At 43.1% G+C, this 23,436-nt stretch overlaps 1 protein-coding gene across 2 annotated transcripts in view; it reads left to right on the forward strand.

Moving 5' to 3' along the window:
- The window catches only part of MCHR2 (melanin concentrating hormone receptor 2), a 597,452-nt gene that overhangs the window by 505,027 nt on the left and 68,989 nt on the right, over positions 1 to 23,436 (forward strand). Inside the window, exon 5 of one of the 2 annotated variants that reach the window (XM_069767991.1) lies at positions 13,780 to 13,899. The exons of the other annotated variant lie outside the window; for it this stretch is intronic. Within the exon in view, the coding sequence (XP_069624092.1) occupies positions 13,780 to 13,899 (120 nt within the window). The remainder of the gene's footprint in view (positions 1 to 13,779; positions 13,900 to 23,436) is intronic. 2 annotated transcript variants of the gene reach the window in all.

The raw sequence follows: 23,436 nt of genomic DNA on the forward strand, positions 1-23,436 counted from the left end.
ACTACACAGTGGTGGAGCAGGGAGAGGTAAGTACTGCAAGTGGTAGAGCACTATTTGAGCTGGGGGAACACTCTCTCCTGGACAGCAGTACTGGCACAGGGTCCCTCATATTACGAAGGTGTGTCTGACGTCGGTTGTGCACCACCACCATCAGAGACACTTCATTGTACTATGAGGGACTCTGTGCCAGTGCCATCGCCCAAGAGTGGGCGCACCCACCTGTCCAGACAAACGGCACTCGCACGGGTGCTTGCGCAAGGTGGTGACCACTGCCCTTTGGGGGGTGGGTGAGCCCATTTAGGGAGGTATAAAAATGACCTATGGTGGACATTCAGCAGCTGCAAATGCCGGAATTGGAGAAGTCAGTAAGAGGAGGCCAAAAGCAAGACATTTTTCAGGCAAGCTACATGTCAGCAGGAGAAGGTGGGGCAAAATAATTTGAAATCCATGATTGGTTCATTTTAATGAAAGTTAGATTATCAACATTCTGGGTAGCCAGACTTGTCCTTTTTTTGGTCAGTATTGAACTAGCAGCAATAAAGACTCTTTCTGATAGCACACTAGAAGCAGGGCAAGCAAGCTCGTGTAATGCATATTCTGCCAATTCAGGCCAGGTGTCTATTTTAGATGCCCAGTAATCAAAGGGGAATGACCTGTGAGGGAGAACATTGATAAGGGAGGAAAAGTAGTTTGTAACCATACTGGACAAATGCTGTCTCCTGTCACTTTGATTCGATGCAGCAGTACCTGTCGTGTCAGCGGTCATTGCGAAATCACTCCACAACCTGGTCATAAAACCCCTCTGTTCAATACCACTTTGGATTTGTGCACCTCTAACACCTCTGCCATATTGCCCCCTACGGCTCGTGTGAGAACCATCACCGCCGCTATGTGCTGGGAATGCCTGAACCAAACGGTTTACAAGAGTCTCTTGTTTGGTAGCCAATATTTGCTCAAGGTTCTCATGTGGCATGATATTTTGTAACTTTCCTTTATATTGTGGATCCAGGAGGCAGGCCAACCAGTAATCGTCATCGGTCATCATTTTGATAATGCGGGGTCCCTTTTTAGGATACGCAAGGCATTCTCAGCCATGTGGGCCAATGTTCCAGGTGTCAATTCACTGTTTTTGCTGGGTTGAGGAGCACTTTCTTGCAAATCAACATCACTTGTGCCCCGCAAAAACCCTGTACCTGACCTTGCAACGCCACTAGTTTCTATTGCCCCCTGAGAAGCATCCTCCTCCCATAAATATTCATCGCCATCATCCTCCTCCTCCTCCTCTTCATCCACCACCTCGCCCAGGAGAGTTCCCTGAGCAGACAATAGCTGACTGTCATTAAGGCTTCCCTCCTCCTCGGCTGCAGATGCCAGCTCCTTAATGTGCGTCAAACTTTGCATCAGCAGACGCATTAGTGGGATGCTCATGCTTATGATGGCGTCGTCTGCACTTACCAGCCATGTGCATTCCTCAAAACACTGAAGGACTTGACAGAGGTCTTGGAGCTTCGACCACTGCACACCAGACAACTCCATGTCTGCCATCCAACTGCCTGCCATTGTATGTGTATCCTCCCACAAATTAATTACAGCACGCCTCTGTTCGCTGTTATGATCTGGTGGTTTAGGAACAACATGAGACAAGCTCTGAAGGAGGTGGTATCTGTACTGACTGCAGACCCTGAACCTAGCAGCGCAACTAGAAATAGCCGTGGGGGGTACCTGACGCTCCCTAGACCCCTCGGCACAGCCTAAGATCTAACTTCCCCTAAAGATGGAAACAGGAAACCTATCTTGCCTCAGAGAAAATCCCCAAAGGAAAGATAGCCCCCCACAAATATTGACAGTGAGAGGAGGGGAAAATAACATACGCAGAGATGAAATCAGATTTTAGCATAGGAGGCCAGTCTAGCTTGATAGATAGGACAGGAAAGGATACTGTGCGGTCAGTATAAAAGCTACAAAAACAATCCACACAGAGTTTACAAAATCTCCACACCTGACTAAGGGTGTGGAGGGTAAATCTGCTTCCCAGAGCTTCCAGCTAACAGAAAAAATCCATAATGACAAGCTGGACAAAAATAGAATGCACAGAACAATAAGTCCACAACATGTGGACAGAAATGAGCAAAGCCAGAACTTATCTTAGCAGAACTGGTCTGGAAACCAGGAGAATCCAAGCAGAGATGTGAATCCAGCCAGAGAACATTGACAAGTGGCATAGGCTGAAGACTAGAGCCAGGTTAAATAGCAGAGCCATGAGAGACGATTAGTGAAAGCAGCTGCTAAAGCTAAACCCAAGGAGCAGCAGTTCCACTCAAAACCACCAGAGGGAGCCCAAGGACAGAATTCACAAAAGTGCCATTTACAACCACCGGAGGGAGCCCAAGAACGGAATTCACAACAGTTCGCACAGCCTCTGAACCATGTGCAGTGTGGAGTTCCACCTTGTTGCAACATTGATTATAGGTGGTCCTGGGGAAGATTCAGCAATCGCTGATGGTTCAGCATACGGTTGGAGTGTGGGAGACCGGCGGATGTGCGAGCAAAGTCTTCGCACCTTCTGGAGCAAGGTTGGTAACTCCGGATAATTTTTGAGGAAGCACTGCACCACCAGGTTCAAGGTGTTTGAGCCAGGCAAGGTATGTGTTTAAGTTCTGAAAGGGCTATGGCAGCCATAAAATTCCTTCCATTATCACTGATTACCTTGCCTGCCTCAAGATGTACACTGCCCAGCCATGACTGAGTTTCTTGCTGCAAGTACTCGGCCAGTACTTCTGCGGTGTGTCTGTTGTTGCCCAAACATTTCATTTCTAACACAGCCTGCTGACGCTTACCACTAGCTGTTCGATAATGGGACACCTTGTGTGCAACACTGGCAGCTGCGGATGGAGTGGTCGTGCAACTGCGCTCTGTGGACGAGCTTTCGCTTCTGGAGGAGGAGGAGGAGGGGTGGCGAATGAATACAGCCAACTGTTTCCTAGACTGTGGGCTAGGCAGAACTGTCACACTATGGCTGTCCCCTGTGGACCCTGCATCCACCACATTAACCCAGTGTGCCGTGATGGACACGTAATGTCCCTGGCCATGCCTACTAGTCCATGCATCTGTTGTGAGGTGCACCTTTCTACTGACTGATTGCCTCAGTGCATGGACAATGCGGTCTTTGACATGCTGGTGGAGGGCTGGGATAGCTTTTCTCGCAAAGAAGTGTCGACTGGGTAGGTCATAGCGTGGTACTGCGTAGGCCATCAGGGCTTTGAAAGCTTCGCTTTCAACCAACCGGTAGGGCATCATCTCTAATGAGATTAGTCTAGCAATGTGGGTGATCAAACTCTGTGTACGCGGATGAGAGAATGAGTACTTTCTTTTCCTAACGAGAGTCACTTGTAGGGTGAGCTGGACTGAAGAGGTGCATATGGTGGAACTAGCGGTGGTGGTGGTGGACATGGCGGACTGAGAGAGGGTTGATGATGGTATTCTCGATGTTGGCCTACATACAGTGTTTCCTACCAATAACCTTGTGATTCCCTGACTGCTTTGGCCTTGCGACGATACCTCCACATTTGCTGCTGGTGGTGTCCTAACCGGTGGGCTTACAGTGAGGGAAGCAATGTAGCGTTGATCACTACCTTCATTCTGAGCAGGTACCCCAACGGTAGGGGATGTTTGGTAGTTAGTCCAGGCTTGCAAGTGCATGCTGGTTAAATGTCTAAGCATGCACGTTGTATTTAAATTTTGAAGATTCTTCCCTCTGCTAAAGATCTTTGAGCATTTCTTACAGATAACTTTTGACTGATCATTCAGATCTTGGTTAAAAAATTGCCACACTGCACTCTTCCTACTATGGAATACCTTTTCAGGCATTGCACGCTGTGCTACTTTCACCGGATGGCCACGCTGTCCTAAAACTGTTTTTGTTTTTGACAAACGTTTTTGGCCTGATACGGGCCTGCCAGATGACAGGTGTTGCGATGTAGATGGCTGCTGCGTATCATCCTCCTCCGCTTCTGAGCTACTGGCAGCGGCACCCTCTTCGCCCAATGGCTGCCAATCTGGGTCAACAACTGGGTCATCTATCACCTCCTCTTCAATGTCATGTGCACCGTCCTCTGTGTCACCGTGTCACCGTGTAAGGTGCTATAGCGTTAGGGACGGGGCACCATAGTCTCATCAGGGTCAGATTCTGGCTCAGTATACTGCGAGGGCAATGTAGTGATCAGAGTCAATGGAACAGCCTTATAATCTAGCTGTGGCTGTGCATCAGTGCACTCCATGTCTGATTCATCTTGTAATGGGCAGTTAACAATTTCTCGTTTTAACCCAGGCACGGTATGTGTAAAGAGCTCCATGGAGTAACCTGTAGTGTCGCCGGACGCATCCTTCACTTTTGGTTTGGGTGAAGGACACAGGGAAACGTCTTGTTCCTGACCGGGAGCATCCACTGACGACTCACTGCTTTTATATTTGGAACTTTCTGAAGAGGAGGCGAAATAGCTAGAGACAGCAAGGAAAGCCAAAACTTTTTCCTGCTACTCCGGCTTTAAAAGACGTTTTCCTACTCCAGACAATGGAGCCTTCGAGGCCTTGTGTAGCCAGACGATGACGCTGGCTCAACACCTCCAGCCTTAGGTGCTATTGTGCTTTTACCACTACCACCAGATGCATCACCACCACCATCAGTACCAGCTCGAAACCACCGCCCACGGCCTCTTCCACCTGACTTCCTCATTTTTTTGAAAATCTAACCAAAATAACAACCTTTATATGGTACTGTAAAACAAGGTATATAAACGTGTTGAGATTTTAAATCTCCCTTTTTTGGGGGGAACAAAAAATCAGGCCCTGTGCATAAAACAACAAAATGTAAGTGGCTGAAAGTGGCTGGCTGATATGTGACAAACTAACAGGACAGAAGTATATCCACTTTGTGACCATTTGAATCTCCCTTTTTTTGGGGGGAGAGTGAACCACAACTTAGGCCCAGTGTGTATAACAACGCAATCTAACAGTACAGAAGTATATCCACTTTTTGAGAATTTGAATCTCCCTCTTTTTTTGGGAGACTGAACCACAACTTAGGCCCAGTGCATATAACAACGCTATCTAAGTGGCAGAAAGTGGCTGGCTGATATACGACAAACTAACAGGACAGAAGTATTTTGTGAGAATTTGAATCTCCCTCTTTTTTTTGGGAGACTGAACCACAACTTAGGACCAGTGTATATAACAATTCTATCTAAGTGGCAGAAAGTGGTTGGCTGATATACCACAAACTAACAGGACTGAAGTATATCCACTTTGTGAGAATTTGAATCTCCCTCTTTTTTTGGGAGACTAAACCACAGCTTAGGCCCAGTGTATATAACAACGCTATCTAAGTGGCAGAAAGTGGCTGGCTGATATACGACAAACTAACATGACAGAAGTATATCCACTTTGTGAGAATTTGAAACTTCCTTTTTTGGGGGAGACTGACCCAAAACTCAGGCCCTGTGTATAAAACAACGCAATCTAAGTGGCAGAAAGTGGCTGGCTGACATACACCAAACTAACAGGACTGCAGAAGATCCACTTTGTGAGAATTTGAATCTCCCCTTTTTTGGGGGGAGACTGAACCAAAACTCAGGCCCAGTGTATATAACAACGTAATCTAAGTGGCAGAAAGTGGCAAGAAGATATATGAAAAAATACAAGTACTGTAGTACAATTTCAATCTCCCTACAATGATCTCAGGAAAAGTATGGCAGCAATAAAAAGGACTGCTGCACACAAAAGTGTGGACAAATAAACAAGATAACTGTGCAGAAAGGAGCAACAGGATTTTTGCTTTTAAAAAAGCAGTCGGTTTGCACAGGATGTCTATGATCCCCATAAAAAATTGTTTAAAAAATGTACCTCCCATGGGGAAATGTTTGTCATCACATACACTTAGTGTATGGGCATTACGAGTCTAGGAGACCCGCTCCTTTGTAATGGGACAGTTTTTTTAAGGGGGCCCTCCATGTTTCTTCCAGTTGGGATTGGGGTGCGTGCAAATTTGGGTCATGGCAGCCCTTGCATTCAATGCATAAGGAAACTGAATGGCAGGACCAACTGAAGACTGTGAAGTGGGTTTTCCTGTGGTCTTCCAGTATCTGTGTTCAAATGCTTATTGGGGTGCATATGACTTGATAGCAGGGAAGACCTTTAATTCAATGCAACATTTTTTCAGGCGGCCCTCCTGTACCTCTCGTGAAAGGGGTATTGGGGTGCATTGTAATTTTTAGCAGCACAGCCACTCACTGCATAGGCAATAACAGTTTAAGAGACCCATTGTTTAATAATGGCCCTTTAAGAATATTAATGCCACCTAATGCCCCTCTAAAAATATGCTTTGTGACTTTAAGAGTCCCTCCTTCAGAAATGAAACAAAATGGGTCTCCTTATGTGTCACACACAACATGGTAAGATAGGGTTGTAAAATGTTACAATTACATTTCCCAGTGAATGCATTTGATTTGGTTGAAAGCAATGTTTGGCTGTATGCACACGTTCCGGATTTTTCACATTTTTTTTGCTATAAAAACGTGATAAAATCGCAAAAAAATGCATACATTAAGCATCCTATTTTTAGACTGCAATCCGCAATTTTTGAGCACATGTTGCGTTTTGTTCCGCGGCGGAATCGCATTCCAGAAAAAAATGCAGCATGCTCATTCTTTGTGTGGAATAGCGAGGATTCCACACACATAGGAATGCATTGATCCGCTTACTTTCCGCATGGGGCTATGCATGTGCGGTTGGTACGCAGGGTGGAGGAGAGGGGACTCTCCTCCAGGCTCTGGGAACCATATAATTGTTAAAAAAAAAGAATTAAAATAAAAAATTGTGATATTCTCACCTTCCGACGTCCCTGGCAGTCTTCCCGCTCCTCACGATGCCCCTGTTCCCAATAATGCCTTGCGGCAATGACCTGTGATGACGTAGCATGCTCGCGATACCGCTACGTCATCCCAGGTCACACTCGCAATGCATTACTGGGAACAGGAGCATCGCGAGCATTGGGAATACTGCGGGGGACACTGGAAGGTGAGAATATCACAATTTTTAATTGTTTTGATTATTTTTAGCATTACATCTTTTTACTATTGATGATGCATAGACAGCATCAATAGTAAAAAGTTGGTCACACTTGTCAAACACTCTATTTGACAAATGTGACCAACCTGTCAATCAGTTTTCCAAGTGATGCTACAGATCGCTTGGAAAACGCTAGCATTCTGCAAGCTACTGTAATTACGCTTGCAAAATGCTAGTATTTAGCGGGAATACGCATGCCAATCCCGCATGTGATATACCCGGGGCAGGAGTTGCGGAATCGCCAAGGAACTTTCAGCTGCAATTCTGCAACGTGTGCACTTAGCCTTAAAGTTCAAAAACACATCAAAACACTGCGAGTGAACATAGCTAAAGTGGTGGAGGAACATTTCGGTACGGAGTTAATTATTTTGCCTTATATACAAGTCATTACCCTGGAAAGATGTACTTTAACATATTTCACAGGAAAATCAATTTTGGTTTTGTTTTTGTATGTTTTTTGGCGCACATATATAAAAATGGTGTGAAACTTAGACAGCATTGCTTACAGCTGTGACCTAATAGTCAGAAATGCTTCCAGGGGCAAACCACATGATGTTCCCATGCTATTTGAGCAATGTTTCCATCATTTTCAGACATTTTTAGACTTTAAAAGGACCCACAGGGGATCGCGGTAAAAATACTCAGGTTTCCCTTAGACTTACATTGGGCTCATTGCTTGGGTTGAGTACCCGAGTATTCCAATTTGCACAACCTGAAAAACGAGCATTTTACTGCTCGCCCATTGTTAGGAGTCGAGTTCCCACCGCTGCACAGGGGGATCTTGAACCATGTCTACTGTGGTCTCCCATTCTGCATCTGCCGCGGTTGAGCCTGCTCAGCCGAGATGTCGATCCCAGCGTCTCACTGAATCTGATACTGTGCAAAGGGTTACTGCTGCCTCTCCAGGCTCTACTATTGTACCCTGCACTGGTCTGCGGTGAGAAGGCTTTTCTGGGACTAAGTCCTGCTTTGCACACACTGAGCATGCCCAGGGTAAGATCTCTCAGTGGAGATCAAGGGTCATATGCTCAGGTACTGCAGCAACTTCCATTGGTCCTCCAAGAAGGTCCTGTACCTGATCAAGTTCTGTGGCACCCTTCCATTGGTCCTTCTTGGAAGGTCCTGTAGGTGCTACAGCTATAAAAGGTTCTCATGACCGCACGGCCATGCGCTAGTATCAAATATGTACAAGCTCAGCGCCAGTGTGGTCGTGTGTGTGGTCAGGGACCTGGCTGAAATAAGCCCCTAGAATGCTGGCACCTCCGGTGAGGAGTTTTGTGCATACAGTCAGGGACCCGGCTGAAATAAGCCCCTAGAATGCTGGCACCTCCGGCGAGGAGTTTATGTCTGAATTCAGGGCTGGCTAATAGCCATTAGAATTCCGGCTCCACGGGAGAGGAGCTGCTTGTTGGTTGGACTGCATGACCACAGTCAGCTCTACAAAGTAGCTGTGTCCCCTGTGAGCTAAACAGGGCACAGCGTTCTCTTTACTACGGGCTCTGTGAAGTAACAGAGTTCGTTTGCACTAATTTGCTTCGCCGCCTTGCTTAGCAGCAGGTTCTTTCCTGCACGGTGGATCCCGGGTTGCGAACGCACCTATCTCATCTAATAAATGTATTTGTGCGTTCCGCCAACCCTAACACCCATCAATAATCTTGAGCTACTCCAGGTCCTTAAGATCCACAATGTCTTTCACTGGTCTCTGCTCAAGAAATATATGGAACCTCTTGAGTCCTCATCACCCCCAATAATGGTTTATGGTAATCTAGAGTTTCAAATTTCGAGGATTGTAGATTGTCACCTGCAACATCATTCCTTACAATACTTAGCACACTGGAAGGGTTATGGCCCAGAGGAAAGGATGTGGGTTTCAGTATCTGAGGTGAATGCCCCCAGGCTGATTTGTTCATTCCACACCTCTTATCCTGAGAAACATGGTCCTGAATGTGTGGAGGCCACTCAAAGAAGTGGGGAGTACTGTGTCAGATGCTACAGACAATTGCTCTGCATCTGACTGCAGAAGGTCTCTGCATTTGGCATTGCAGACCCCTTCCTAATCTTTCTGATGCCTGGACCCAGTGGCAACCTCCCTCTGTCTCTAATTGACATTCCTGGATCTGGGTGTTTATAGACTCCCAGTCAGCTTCAGGGAGCCACCGGTGATATTCACATTTTCCCCTTGAAAAGGCTTGAAAATACGGACAGCGACAGATGGAATGGAAGCCTATGGCACTGGATCCGTCAAATGACGGAATCCGGCAATGGATTCCATTTTTTTAACTGCGCATGCTCCGATTTTTTTAGGATCCAATTATCTGGATCAGCTAGTCGGATCCGGTGAAAAAACAGATCCGTCACATCAGTTTATCACAATCTGCGATGGATCCGACATTGGACGGATTGTGACTGATAGCAAAAAACTGATGAAAGCAGTCTTAGGTTCCAGTTCGACGATTGGTGTGGAACCAATATAGGGACAGTAGGGGAGGCAGGGTGCTATTAGATCTGCTTAGGTGTCTCCACTCTCCTTTCCCTAATGTTTGGACTTCCTTTCCCTCTTCTTCTCGTGTTGCACGTAGTCTTCCCACACTGTGGGTTACACTCCCACTGCCTGGAACAAGTGACACATGCTCCTATTTCCTATGCTGTTGCCAAACCACTTACTGTATAAACCACGCTTATGATATCTCAAAGCTAATCCTATACTTATCCTACGTTGTACACTACTAATATTATGCATTACCACTCATATGCTGTACATGATCATAATATATTGCATAAGACAGATATTACTGTTACATATAAAACAGCCTGAAAGTATTCTCATAGTTCATTTGTTGCCATTAAGGGCAGGAACAGGGCAAGACAATCCATATCCCTACCAGAATTCATTGATTCCAGGCTTTCCAGCAGCTTGGGAATCCAGTAACCATAAAGTCTCCCTTAAAAGCTCCTTGAAGGTTCTGATCTTCACTGCTGCCAGGCACCCGGTGGCTGTTAATTTTGATAACCTTAAGTTTTTGGAGTTCCGAACCATCTGGCCTGTTGGCAGTTGTGAAGTCTGGAAAATTTAAGGCAGCACTTAAGGGAGACTTTAAGGATACAAGAGTTCCCAACTGCTGGGATACCTGGAAGCTAGAAATTAAGGCTACTAGAGTTCACAGCCTCCAGGAGTCCCAGCAGCTGGGAACTCCAGTACGGTAATCTTAAAGTCTCCTTTAAAGGCTCCCTTAAGGTTATCGGGCCTCACAGTAGCTGGGTCATGCAGAGTCCAGCAGTCCAGCAGTCTGATGTACTCCTGTGATTCAGCCAGGTCAGGTAGATTGCTGGATTTCTGGTCACGATGCTTCATGACACCCAGGCAGTTGGGAGAAAACTAAGGTTACAGCCAGTTTTGTGAAGCAGCATGTCTGGCGTGTCGACTGCGAAAGCCTATGGATCATTGTTACGATGCTTCATACACTTCATATGAAGTGAAATATCTTGAAATCATTGGACTACTTTGAAACTAAATGGGATTTGTTTATTTGTCAAGTAATGTTTTTGTGAATAATTTTTTATTTTATTTTTGGGTGTGTCTTTTTCGTAGATTAGTAAAATGGGAGACTGACAGACTCCTCTCCATTACTAACCCAAGAGGTTTTTCACAAATCACAGATGTCATCAACCCAAAATTCCATTTCCCCTATTGCCACTGCACCAGGGCAATGGGGAAGAGCACAGACAGGGCACCAGAAATTGTGTATCCAATGTGGTGCACCAGTTCTGGGGCTACTGCAGTCTTGTATTTTTATCCTGGGAGGGGGCCAATAACCATGGCCCTTACCAGACTGTTAATATCAGCCCGCAGCTGTCATCTTTGCTTAAGCTGGTTATTAAAAAAAAAGGGGGAACCCTAAGTCTTTTTTTAAATTATTTATTTATTGCCGAAAACGACAGGGAAGTACAGTGAGAGATGGTGTTTTTTTATTGTGCCTAATATAAAAGTCATTATACAGGAAAAATGTTTCTAAACCTTTTTTTTCCTGTAAAATCCATTTCATCTTCGGTTTTGTATGTTTTATTGTCAGTCTGTAAATTAGAGTAATAGGCTGCCGTCACACTTTGAGTATTTGGTCAGTATTTTACATCAGTATTTCTAAGCCAAAATCAGGAGTGGGTGATAAATGCAGAAGTGGTGCATATGTTTCTATTATACTTTGACAACTTTATTCCCAGCAGCAACCTAGGCGAGAGAGATGCATCCAAGGGTCCTCCCCGTTCTGTTCTCATTCCATTTCAGAGGTGTTATCATCCATTTCAGGGATTTTCCTACCCCCTCCATACCTCCTGGTAGGGTCTGCCAGAAAAATACTTTAGTTTTCCTTTGACTTCCATAATGCTCATTACTCAAAATGCTCACCCCAGCATAATGATTTGCTCAATTCAAGTAATGAGCCCCAGATCATTTCCGTGCTCGCCCATCATTAGTAATGACACACAGCTGTTATCTCACAGATCTCACAGCTGGCATTTACAATGATTATAGGTAGGTGTTCAGAGTAATGCAGAGCTGAGCCGCAAGAGAGTTGTTTAAAATGACACCCAGATTTACTACACTGACTGCTGTGAGATGAGAGCTGCAGATGCAGGTGTTTATAATGAAATGCAGTTCTGGTCTACTTCACCTCCTGCACATGATCAATCAATGTTATTTAGGACTAACAATAATCACCCTCAGAATCGAATCAATGCTAATATCTCCTTTGTTAGAACCTCATCTTTAAAAGATAATATCTCAGTAACACAGATGAAAAATTAGAAAATAAAAATAACATTTTATTCAGCTCTGCAACCACGATTACACGATGCGGCCAGTTTAACATGCTAAAACATGTGAAAATTTATTTTAATGAAAAGGTATATAGAACAGTAAAACTGTATATCATCATGTTTAATTTAATCTATTCCATAGAATGCTGCCTGGAGATCAAATTACGTGTTCAAAGAGATAGATTTCCCTTTATAAATATACTGTAGTATAAGATTTATTCAAAATGTCATTATTATAGCCGATTGATCCTCATTTCTACATGAAATAAAAGTTACTCTTTCCTTTTAATGTAGATATTTCATTTTACAACTTAGGCCCTGTTCTGTTTCTGTCACAGATGACATGTATAGCTGGCTATATTTACAGCTCTGGCAAAAATTAAGAGACCACCACATCAAAACTCTGTCAAGGGCAGCCCAATCTCCAGACCTGAACCCCACTGAAAACCTCTGGAGTGTAATCAAGAGGATGGTGGATAGTCACAAGCTATCAAACAAAGAATAGGTCTGAAAGCACTATTTTATTTTTTTTATTTTGACTATTTTTCTTTGTCCAAAAAAAATAAAATAAAAGATTTATTGCTTGGAAATTCGGAGGCATGTTGTCAGAAGTTTATAGAATAACTAGATTGTGGCCCGATTCTAACACATCGGGTATTCTAGAATATGCATGTCCCCGTAGTATATGGACAATGATGATTCCAGAATTCGCGGCAGACTGTGTCCGTCGCTGATTGATCGAGGCAACCTTTATGACATCATCGTCGCCATGGCAACCATTATGACATCATCGTCATCAGAGATGCGGGATGTCTACGTCCTTTATGACATCATCGTCGCTGTGCCCGTCGCTGATTGGTTGAGGCCTGGCGGCCTCGACCAATCAGAGACGCGGGATTTCTACGTCGATACTGTGCCCGTCGCTGATTGGTCGAGGCCTGGCGGCATCGACCAATCAGGGACGTGGGATTTCCAGGACAGACAGACAGACGGAAAAACCCTTAGACAATTATATAGAACTAGATTGTGGCCCGATTCTAACGCATCGGGTATTCTAGAATATGCATGTCCCTGTAATATATGGACAATGATGATTCCAGAATTCGCGGCAGACTGTGCCCGTTGCTGATTGGTCGAGGCAACCTTTATGACATCATCGTCGCCATGGCAACCATTATGACATCATCGTCACTGTGCCCGTTGCTGATTGGTCGAGGCCTGGCGGCCTCGACCAATCAGAGAGCCGGGATTTCCAGGACAGACAGACAGAGACAGAAAGACAGACAGAAAGACAGACAGACAGACAGACAGACGGAAAAACCCTTAGACAATTATATAGATAATAGTACAATTTACATTTTACTCAAAAATATGCCTACAAAGAGAAAAATCAGACAAACTGAACATTCTACAGTGGTCTCTTAATTTTTGCCAGAGCTGTATATGTATATGCATATACAGTATATGAAATTAAATTACGGTAACTCAACAGATCGATTATCTGACTGGCAGTTAATTTCACACAAGGTTTGCAGACTTTGGCAGATATTGCAAGAGTGAGAGATTAGACATGTTGGATTTCAAAATGCATGACCTTTGGTCGAGCAGGGAATAAGGCATTTCCATATGTGTCTGGCACTGACTTATTCCTCTCTCCTGCAAGAATAAGCATGCACACTCAGTGGTGAACAGTTAAATAATGTACAGTATATTGAAGATTTTACAGTATTACTGACAGTGTAATTCCATTCTGTCAAGTTTAAAGTGGCTCGAAGGTGGAGTTGTACTTTCACACATAACAAAAGTGAATGTCTTTCTGTGTTCTTTTACCATTTTGTTTTTCAGGTATACGCTGTATTTTACAATCACAACATTCTTCTTTCCTTTACCACTAATAGTAGCCTGCTACATATTAATTTTGTGTTACACATGGGAGATGTATCATCAAAACAAGACAGCAGGACGGTACGTTAATACTGTTCATGAATTTGCAATTTAATTTTCTCTAAATAGCTATTTAGAATGCAAAAAATAGTGAGGTGCTATGTTAGCCCCAAAAAATCTATAAAATGTAAATGGTTTATTCACAAAGTTACAATATGAGTTTTGTAATTATGTAACTATTCTTTTTTGGCAATATAACTTATTTTTAAATCTGTCCTGTGTTTTACATAGCACACCCCCACAACCTAATTATGCTCAAATAGGCTTTACCTATCTAGCTGTCACTGGATCAAGGGCAGAGATAGGGGATGAGAAAAAGGGCTCTAATTCCTTTACAAATTAGAAACTGTTCGGAAAATGCCATTCCTGCATAATCAGTGCCGATTCTGAGGAGAAAAGTACACCAGGACCATTGCTGACATTATAGTCATGTCATGTCTTTCACCATTTTGGATTCTGGAGGAAATTAAGAGGGGAAGAGAGCTTAACTCCTTAATCACCTTAGCTTTTTTCGGTTTCGTGTTTTCGTTTTTTCACTCCCCTCCTTCCCAGAGCCATAACTTTTATATTTTTCCGTCAATATGGCCATATGAGGTCTTATTTTTTTGCGGGAAGAGTTGTATTTTTGAACGACATCATTGGTTTTACCATGTCTTGTACTAGAAAATGGGAAACAAATTCCAAGTGCGGTGAAATTGCAAAAAAAGTGTAATCCCAAGCTTCTTTTTTGTTTGGCTTTTTTGCTAGGTTCGCTAAATGCTAAAACTGACCTGCCATTATGATTCTCCAGGTCATTATGAGTTCCAAGAAGCCAAACATATCTAGGTTCTTTTTCATTTAAGAACATACTGAGAACACAGATAAATAAACTGTGTTCCAAGAAGTGTCATAGAAATATATTTAAAACAAACTCAATTTATTTCCAAATTAGTTAAAATACAGATGTACACTTAAACAGACAATAAGGTGCCTCTATACAACCAACAAAAATAAATAAATGCGGTCAGCATGAGCAGGACACTTTTGATTTTAGAGCAAGACTAGGAGTGTGACTGGGTCTAAAATTTTCAAGTCATGAATATAATCCATTGCAGTTTACCCACTGCATATGTCCCAATCACGAAAAACAGTGAAGGGTGCTCTGACTTGTCCCATGTGTATCACACTTTTCCAAGTACTAATTAGGGTTTAGCTACAGCCACTACCATACAATATCTTCTCTTGTTTGTAATCTAATGACAACAACATTTGCACAATCCAGGCATGTTAAGTGGTGTACCGTGTGCCCTACACATATTACCTGCTCCGTGTCTCTCCCAACATGCTCAGCCAAATGGCATGCTGTATCCGCAAGCCTTTTTCATTTAAGTGGTGAAAAAAAAATTCCAAACTTTGCTTTAAAAAAAAAAATGCGCAATTTTCCGTTACCTGTAGCGTCTCCATTTTTCGTGATCTGGGGTTGGGTGAGGGCTTATTTTTTGCATGCCGAGCTGACATTTTTAATGATACCATTTTGTTGCAGATATGTTCTTTTGATCCCCATTATTGCATTTTAATGCCAAAAATGTAATTCTGGCGTTTTGACTTATTTTCGCATTACGCCTTTTAGAGATCAGGTTAATCTTATTTTTATAGCTAGATTGGGAGATTCTGAATGTGGCGATGCCAAATATATCAAAAACCAAAGCAATAAAGAACAAACCAGAAAGTATACAGGCTAGAGAATAATTAAAATATGCCTTTATTATAAAAATGACAAAAGGTTACATAAAGATAAAATATATATATATATATATATATATATATATATATATATATATATAAAATAGTATAAAAAGTGCGCAAGAACAGGACTGGACATAATATATTATTTCACAACAACCCCAGAATACCTCTATAGAAGGATTTTATATAGTACTCGGCTGTGCATACCCTATTGTGCAAAATATTGAGGCTCAGGACCGGGCAGTGCAGCATTGCAGTGTTGAGCCTGAAGAACCTGCAGTGGAGAACTGCAGTGTTGAGGCTCAGGACCGAACAGTGGAGAATTGCAGTGTTGAACCTCAAGAACCTGCAGTGGAGAATTGCAGTGTTGAGGCTGAAGAACCTGCACTGGAGAATTGCAATATTGAAGCTGAAGAACCTGTAGAGGAGAATTGCATTGTTGAAGCTGAACAACGTGCCGTGGTGAACTGCATTGTTGAGGCTGAAGATTCTACAATGGAGAATTACAATGTTGAGGATTTCCAGACGGTGTTTGAAAGGGTCGCCGAGAGGGAGAAACTCCCGCCAGAGCAGTGTACAGAGGTACTGGTGCCATATGTGAAGGGGAAACCCCAGAAAATATACTATAATTTAGCTTTGCAGGATGCTAAAGAGTATGGCAAGCTAAAAATGGAGATTCTTGCAAGCTTGGGGGTAGCAATGACTATCAAGGCACAGCAGGTTCACCGTTGAGCTTATCACCGGGACAAACCACCGCACTCCCAAATGTTTGACCTGTTGCACCTGGTCCAGAACTTGATGCAGCCAGAGTCCTCTACACCTGCATAGATGGTAGAAAAGTAATGGATTGGTTTGTGCACTACCTGCATAGGCTCAAACACACTTCGGTTGCCCAGGGTGATTCCTGGAATGCCAAAGAACTAGTTGGATTGGTCAAGAGATACCATGGGATGGAAGGTTCGGTGGTAAAGCAGTACACTCCATACAGGGGGTCCCAACAGGGAGTGGAGGGCCAAAAGGGGATGGGGTGCCCATACTGTTTGATTATGCAGTGAATGCAAGAGCTGCCACAAATTTGAACCCACCCAAAAAACCCTTGGAAGAGACATGGAGGAGGGCCTCATGAAACAATTTTCCCATTATTAGGAAGTGGGTCATCCATACTGTTTGCCCATGCAGTGAATAAAAGGGCTGGCAAAAATCTTTAGCCACTCCAATGCCCCTTTGAAGAGATGTAGAGGGAGGCTTCATGAAAAAAGTTTCCCATTATAAAGGAGCGGGTCTCCTATACTTGTAATGCCCATACATTAAGGCCGGCGTCATACCTAACGTATAAAAATACGATCTGTTTTTTATGGCCAGAAATTTCATGAACAGTGATCCGTATATCATCCGTATTCATTGCGAGGATGTGATTTTTTTTCTCCAAAAAGAATCCGTATGGCATCCATACTGCGAGATTTTCTCGCTGGCTTGCAAAATGGACATAAAATGGATCCATTGGCTCAAATATTCATGAAAACAGATATACAGTCATATATTTATATATATATACATATACACACATATATATATATATGTGTATATGTATGTATATATATATATATATGTCAGTGAGACACATATATATTTATATTTCATACAGAGCTAGATGGCATACAAGCCAGTAATTCACTTGGCGGCTTTTGATAAATTATTACTGAACCCGACAGAATATGAGACATGGTTTACACACCGTAAACCATAGAAAATCCATTAGATTTTTATATATCCCTTACTAATAATGTTAGTAGTGTGTGCAAAATTTGGGAGCTCTAGGTGTTAAATTAAAGGGTTAATTCATGAAAAAAATTGGTGTGGGCTCCAGCGCAGTTTTCTCCACCGGTAAGGGAAAGCCAGTTACTGAGGGCAGATATTAATAGCCTAGACAGGGACCATGGTTATTGGGCCCCCTGGCTAAAAACATCTGCCCCCAGCCACCCCAGAAATGGCGCATCTGTAAGATGCGCTATTCTGGCACTTCTTTTCCCACTCCCTTGTAGCAGTGGGATATTGGGTAATAAGGCGTTAATGTCACCTTGCTATTGTAAGGTGACATTGAGCCTGGTTAATAATGGAGACACCTATCCATTATTAAGCCACTAGTCTGAAAGGGTTAAAAACACACACACACACACACACACACACACACACACACACACACACACACATAAAGAATAAAATATGTTAATGAAATAAATAAACACACAGGTTTTATTATCTTTATTGTATGCTCAAACCAACTAAAGACCCTCGTTCTCCTGTAAAAAATTCCAAAATAAAAAAGAAACAATATCCATACCTGTCCGTCGTACAGTCAAGTCCCACACTGTAAATCCATCTGAAGAGGTTAAATACATTTACAACCAGCCGCACCTGGCTGTAAAAGACTGGAGAATGAATGAAATCCAGGGAACGGAACTTCAGTGACAGCACCCCTCCCTGGCTGCAGGAACTCTGTAGTGTGGGAAAATTTCTGAATATTTTCTCAAGCTACAGAGTTCATATGAACTGGAGGTTCAGCGTGTCACTTGGCACTTTATTTGGGAAGCCGTGCATATATCAAGGTAATATGTATTGATTGGGATTTTTTATCTTGGCAAGCTGTCTAGCATTTCCATGACCAGTGATGATGCGGTGCACCTTGAGATGTAGTAGTGGATTGATTGGGGTTATTTTTCCCTAGCAAACTGTCAGCACAGCCTGTGATCAGCGTGGTTGTGGTGTATCAAAGGTTTTTGGGAGTAGATTCACATGTGCATTGGAGTTGCCACATATTAGCATGATTTTGTTATAATTGGTATATATTTGCTCTGCATATATTGCATTCCTAATGTTTTTTGTCTGCTCCTTATGATAGACAGTTTATTTCAAGTAGTCACTTTTAGAAATACGGATCATTTTAGGAATAATTCATGAACGACTTCAACATCCCCATTGACATTTCGCTCTCAGCTGCCACTAAACTTCAATCTCTCACTTTCTCCTTCGGCCTCACTCAATGGTGTTCTGCAGCCACTCACAAAGATGGTCACACATTGGACCTCATCTTCACCCGCCTCTGTTCCCTATCTAACCTCTCTAACTCACCTCTTCCTCTTTCTGACCACAATCTACTCACATTCTTCCCTCTCCACTCCTTGTCTTCAATCCCCACCTCACAAACTTGCACACCCTGGCAGAAATCTTAAACACCTTGATCTACATTCACTTTCTGCATCCCTCCTCCCTCTCACAGACATAAGTTCCCTACACAATGCGGATGATGCTGTCGCTCTCTATAACACCACAATAGCTGCAGCTTTGGAATCTCTTGCCCCTCTCACACATACCAAAGCTCGCAAAATCAACAGATAGCCCTGGCACACCAGCCTGACCAAAGAACTGAGGCGAGCTTCCTGGGCTGCAGAGCGGAGATGGAAAAGATCCCACTCCAACGAGCACTTTATCGCATTCAAACAGTCCCTCACTACTTTCAAGGCCACACTTGCCACAGCTAAACAAACCTACTTCTCAACTCTCATATCCTCCCTGTCTCACAACCTTAAACAGTTATTCAACACCTTCAACTCTCTCCTCCGTCACCCAGCACCTCCTCCCTCCCCAATCATCTCAGCTGAAGACTGCCTCATTTTTCAAGCAGAAGATTGAGAACATCAGAGACAGTTTTAGTCGACAACCCCCAGAGCCCTTCCTCCCAACTACCCAGCCCTCCACCTCGAAAACCAACTTCTCCACCATTACAGAAGATTGACTTTCCACTCTACTCTCAATATCGCATCTCACCACCTGTGCACTTGATCCGATCCCTTCTCACTTCATCCCAAACCTCACCACAGTTTTCATCCCAACTCTAACCCATCTCTTCAACCTATCACTAAAAACTGGTGTTTTCCCCTCAAGCTTTTAACATGCCTCAATCACACCAATCCTCAAAAAGCCCTCTCTTGACTCATCCTCAGCATCTAGCTATCGCCCTATATCACTTCTCCCCTATGCCTCAAAACTACTGGAACAACACGTCCATCTTGAACTGTCCTCCCATCTATCTTCCTGCTCCCTTTTCGACTGCTTACAGTCAGGCTTACGGTCACACCACTCCGCTGAAACTGCCCTAACTAAGGTAACCAATGACCTATTAACTGCCAAGAGCAAGCGACAGTACTCTATCCTCCTCCTCCTGGACCTGTCCTCTGCCTTTGACACAGTGGACCATTCCCTATTACTATAGATCCTCTAATCCCTTGGCATCACAGACTTGGCCCTATCCTGGATCTCGTCATACCTAACTGACCGAACATTCAGCATCTCCCATTCACACACCACTTCCTCACCTCGCCCCCTATCTGTCGGAGTCCCGCAAGGTTCAGTTCTAGGGCCCCTGCTCTTCTCCATTTACACTTTTGGCGTGGGACAGCTCATAGAATCTCACGGTTTTCAGTATCATCTCTATGCTGATGACACACAGATCTACATCTTTGGACAAGATATCTCCACCCTACTAACCAGAATCCCTCAATGTCTATTCGCTGTTTCATCCTTCTTCTCCGCTAGATTTCTAAAACTTAACATGGACAAAACAGAATCCATTGTCTTTCCCCATCTCACGCGACCCCCCAATGAACTTATCCATTACAGTAAATGGCTGCCCACTCTCCCGAGTCCCACAAGCTCGCTGTCTCGGGGTAATCCTTGACACTGATCTCTCCTTCAAACCGCATATGCAAGCCCTTTCCACTTCCTGCCGCCTTCAACTCAAAAATATTTCAAGGATCCGTGCATTCCTAAACCAAGAATCTGCAAAAACCATAGTCCATGCCCTCATCATCTCCCGCCTCGACTACTGTAACCTCCTGCTCTGTGGCCTAACCATGACATACGAAGCCACCCACAACCTGTCTCCTCCATACATCTGTGACCTCGTCTCCCAGTACTTTCCTGCACGCAACCTCCGATCCTTACAAGATCTCCTTCTCTACTCCCCTCTCCCCACAATCGCATACAAGATTTCTCTCGCGCATCACCCCTACTCTGCAACTCTCTCCCACAACATATCAGACTCTCGCCTACCATCGAAATTTTCAAAAAGAACCTGAAGACCTATCTCTTCCGGCAAGCCTACAACCTGCAGTAACCACCGATCGACCAAACCATCCTCACCCATCCCTTGCAGATTGTGAGCCCTCGGGGGCAGGGTCCTCTCTCCTCCTGTACCAGTTGAGACTTGTATTGTTCAAGATTACTTTATCTGTTTTTATTATGTATACCCCTCCTCACATGTAAAGCGCCATGGAATAAATGGCGCTATAATAATAAACAATAATATTAGGTGAATATCACCAATATTGTCAATAAGTATCATGAAATGACTGTAGGGGCAGTAAAGAATTATTTGGTCCCAATTCTTTTTGTTTGATATTTATATGCATACGGCTCAGCTGACCTTTAAGAGATAGTAGTCATTGGTTTGTAGGCACTATTTTATTGATGTGTGTAATTTGTAAAATGTGTAAATAAAGGTTGATTTTTTAATGAAAAAAATTAATGACACTTCTTGATTTAATTTTGTTTAATGGCCAAATGGTCTTTTTTTTTTACACATTTGACGGAGTGTTGCCCAGCCTATGTGTAGGAGAATGGGCTAGGGTTATATGTTTACCAAAATTTTACAGTAGCCAAGAAATGGCAGAATTGTCTGCGCACTCAGATGTGATCGCTGGAACAGCCAAACCCCTTTTTAAAATAGCTGAATTTTCACTCTGTAATATGGAAAGGATCTGGCTGTATTCTGTACTGCCAACAAGTAAATAGAGCAAAAAAAACATGTGCTCTGGATTGCTTTTGGAGAACATTATCAGGATTAAGATGCAAAAAAAAATATTCCTGACCACTGATACCTGTGGCTATGTATATATGGTAAATATCTGTATTAGGCAGCAGCAGACAGTAATGGAATGGACCCTCTTGCTGTATGCAATGAAGCATGCCACATATAATGCCTGTCTAGCCTACCTAGAACTGATACCTATGTACACCGTAATTAGTCCTCAGAAGGACTGTTGGTTTAGATGGATTTGTGGATTCAATATGGTATACCTACACTAACTTGCACACCACCAATTCTGTCCCTATCTCTGTAGCAACCTCAGATCATCACATTACCTCCACCATGCTTGATAGATGGCGTCAGGCACTCTTTCAACATATTTTCAGTTGTTCTGCGTCTCACAAATGTTCTTCAGTGTGATCCAAACTCTTCAAACTTGGATTCGTCTGTCCATAACACTTTTTTCTAAGCTTCCTCTGTCCAATGTCCATATTAATCTTTTCCTTTTATTAGCCAGTCTCAGATATGGCTATTTTATTTGCCACTCTGCCCTGAAGGCCAGCATCCCGGAGTCGCCTCTTCACTGTAGACATTGACACTGGCGTTTTGTGTGTACTATTTAATGGAGTTGCCAGTGGAGGACCTGTGAGGCATCGATTTCTCAAACTACAGACTCTATTGTACTTGTCTTGTTGCTCAGTTGTGCAGCCGGGCCTCCCACTTCTCTTTCTACTCTGGTTAGAGCCTGTTTGTGCTTTCGTCTGAAGGGAGTAGTAAACACTGTTGTAGGAAATCTTCAGTTTCTTGTCAATTTCTCGCATGGAATAGTCTTCATTTCTAAAAACAAAATAGACTGTCGAGTTTCACCTGAAATTTCTTTTATTCTTGCCATTTTGAGAGTTTAATGGAACCAACAAATGTAATGCTCCAGATTCTAAACTAGCTTCAAGGAAGGTCAGATTTATAGGTTTTCTAATCAGCCAAACGGTTTTCAGCTGTGCTAACAAACTTGCACAAAGATTTTCAAGGGCATTCTAACCATCCATTAGCCTTCTTACATAATTAGCAAACACAAAGTACCATAAGAACACTGGCGTGATGGTTGTTGGAAATGGGCCTCTATACACCTATGAAGATAAGAAGATATTGCATTAAAAACCAGACGTTTGCAGCTAGAATAGTAGTTTACCACATTAACAATGTATAGAGTGTAATTCTGAATCAATTAATGTTAGCTTCATTGGAAAAAAATTAGCTTTTCTTTCAAAAATAAGGAAATTTCTAAGTGCCACTAAACTTTTGAACGGTAGTGTAATTGTTTGCCATATATAGCAATATCTATGAGATGTGTGTTCTGTTTACAGTTGATACATATTTGTTTGGTAGAAAAAAATGTATCCCCTCTCCCCACACCAGTTGTTATGCTTGATGCAATAAAGTACAATTTTTTCATTCACTATTGTTGGACTAGTATATCGTTGTTTTTCCTTTTTCGCTTGTCTCTGCTTTATGACGATTGGTCTGGTATAGTCCATTACCAATACACATGAGGTACTGTATATATATTTTTAGACATGGTTCTACTCATATGATGATTAGCATGTGTTTTTGTTGCTTGAGTATTTTTTATCAGACTCACACTGAGCAGTCCTGCTCATCACTGATGTGAAAATAGGGAAAGTCTTACGGAAAGGCGGGCAGCCCTATTTAAGGTGCGAGGAACGCATCGCAATCCTTGGACATACTGTCTGCTCTCCTGATCTGAGCATGATGGCTGCAAAGAAAAACATCACTCTGTCATGCTCAGGTCAGGAAAGGTGCTGGGCCAGTCCGTGCACTGTGATGCGATCCTTGCATGAGAAATATGGCCATCTATCTGTGTCAGTAGAATAACTTACTTTCCTTTGATGCAATGTGTAAGATGCCCATGCGAGGTAGTCGTGTCAAGCATCTTTCCACTTGCTTTG

The sequence above is a fragment of the Ranitomeya imitator genome, chromosome 5 (assembly GCF_032444005.1).
Source record: "Ranitomeya imitator isolate aRanImi1 chromosome 5, aRanImi1.pri, whole genome shotgun sequence".
Lineage (NCBI taxonomy): Eukaryota > Metazoa > Chordata > Amphibia > Anura > Dendrobatidae > Ranitomeya > Ranitomeya imitator.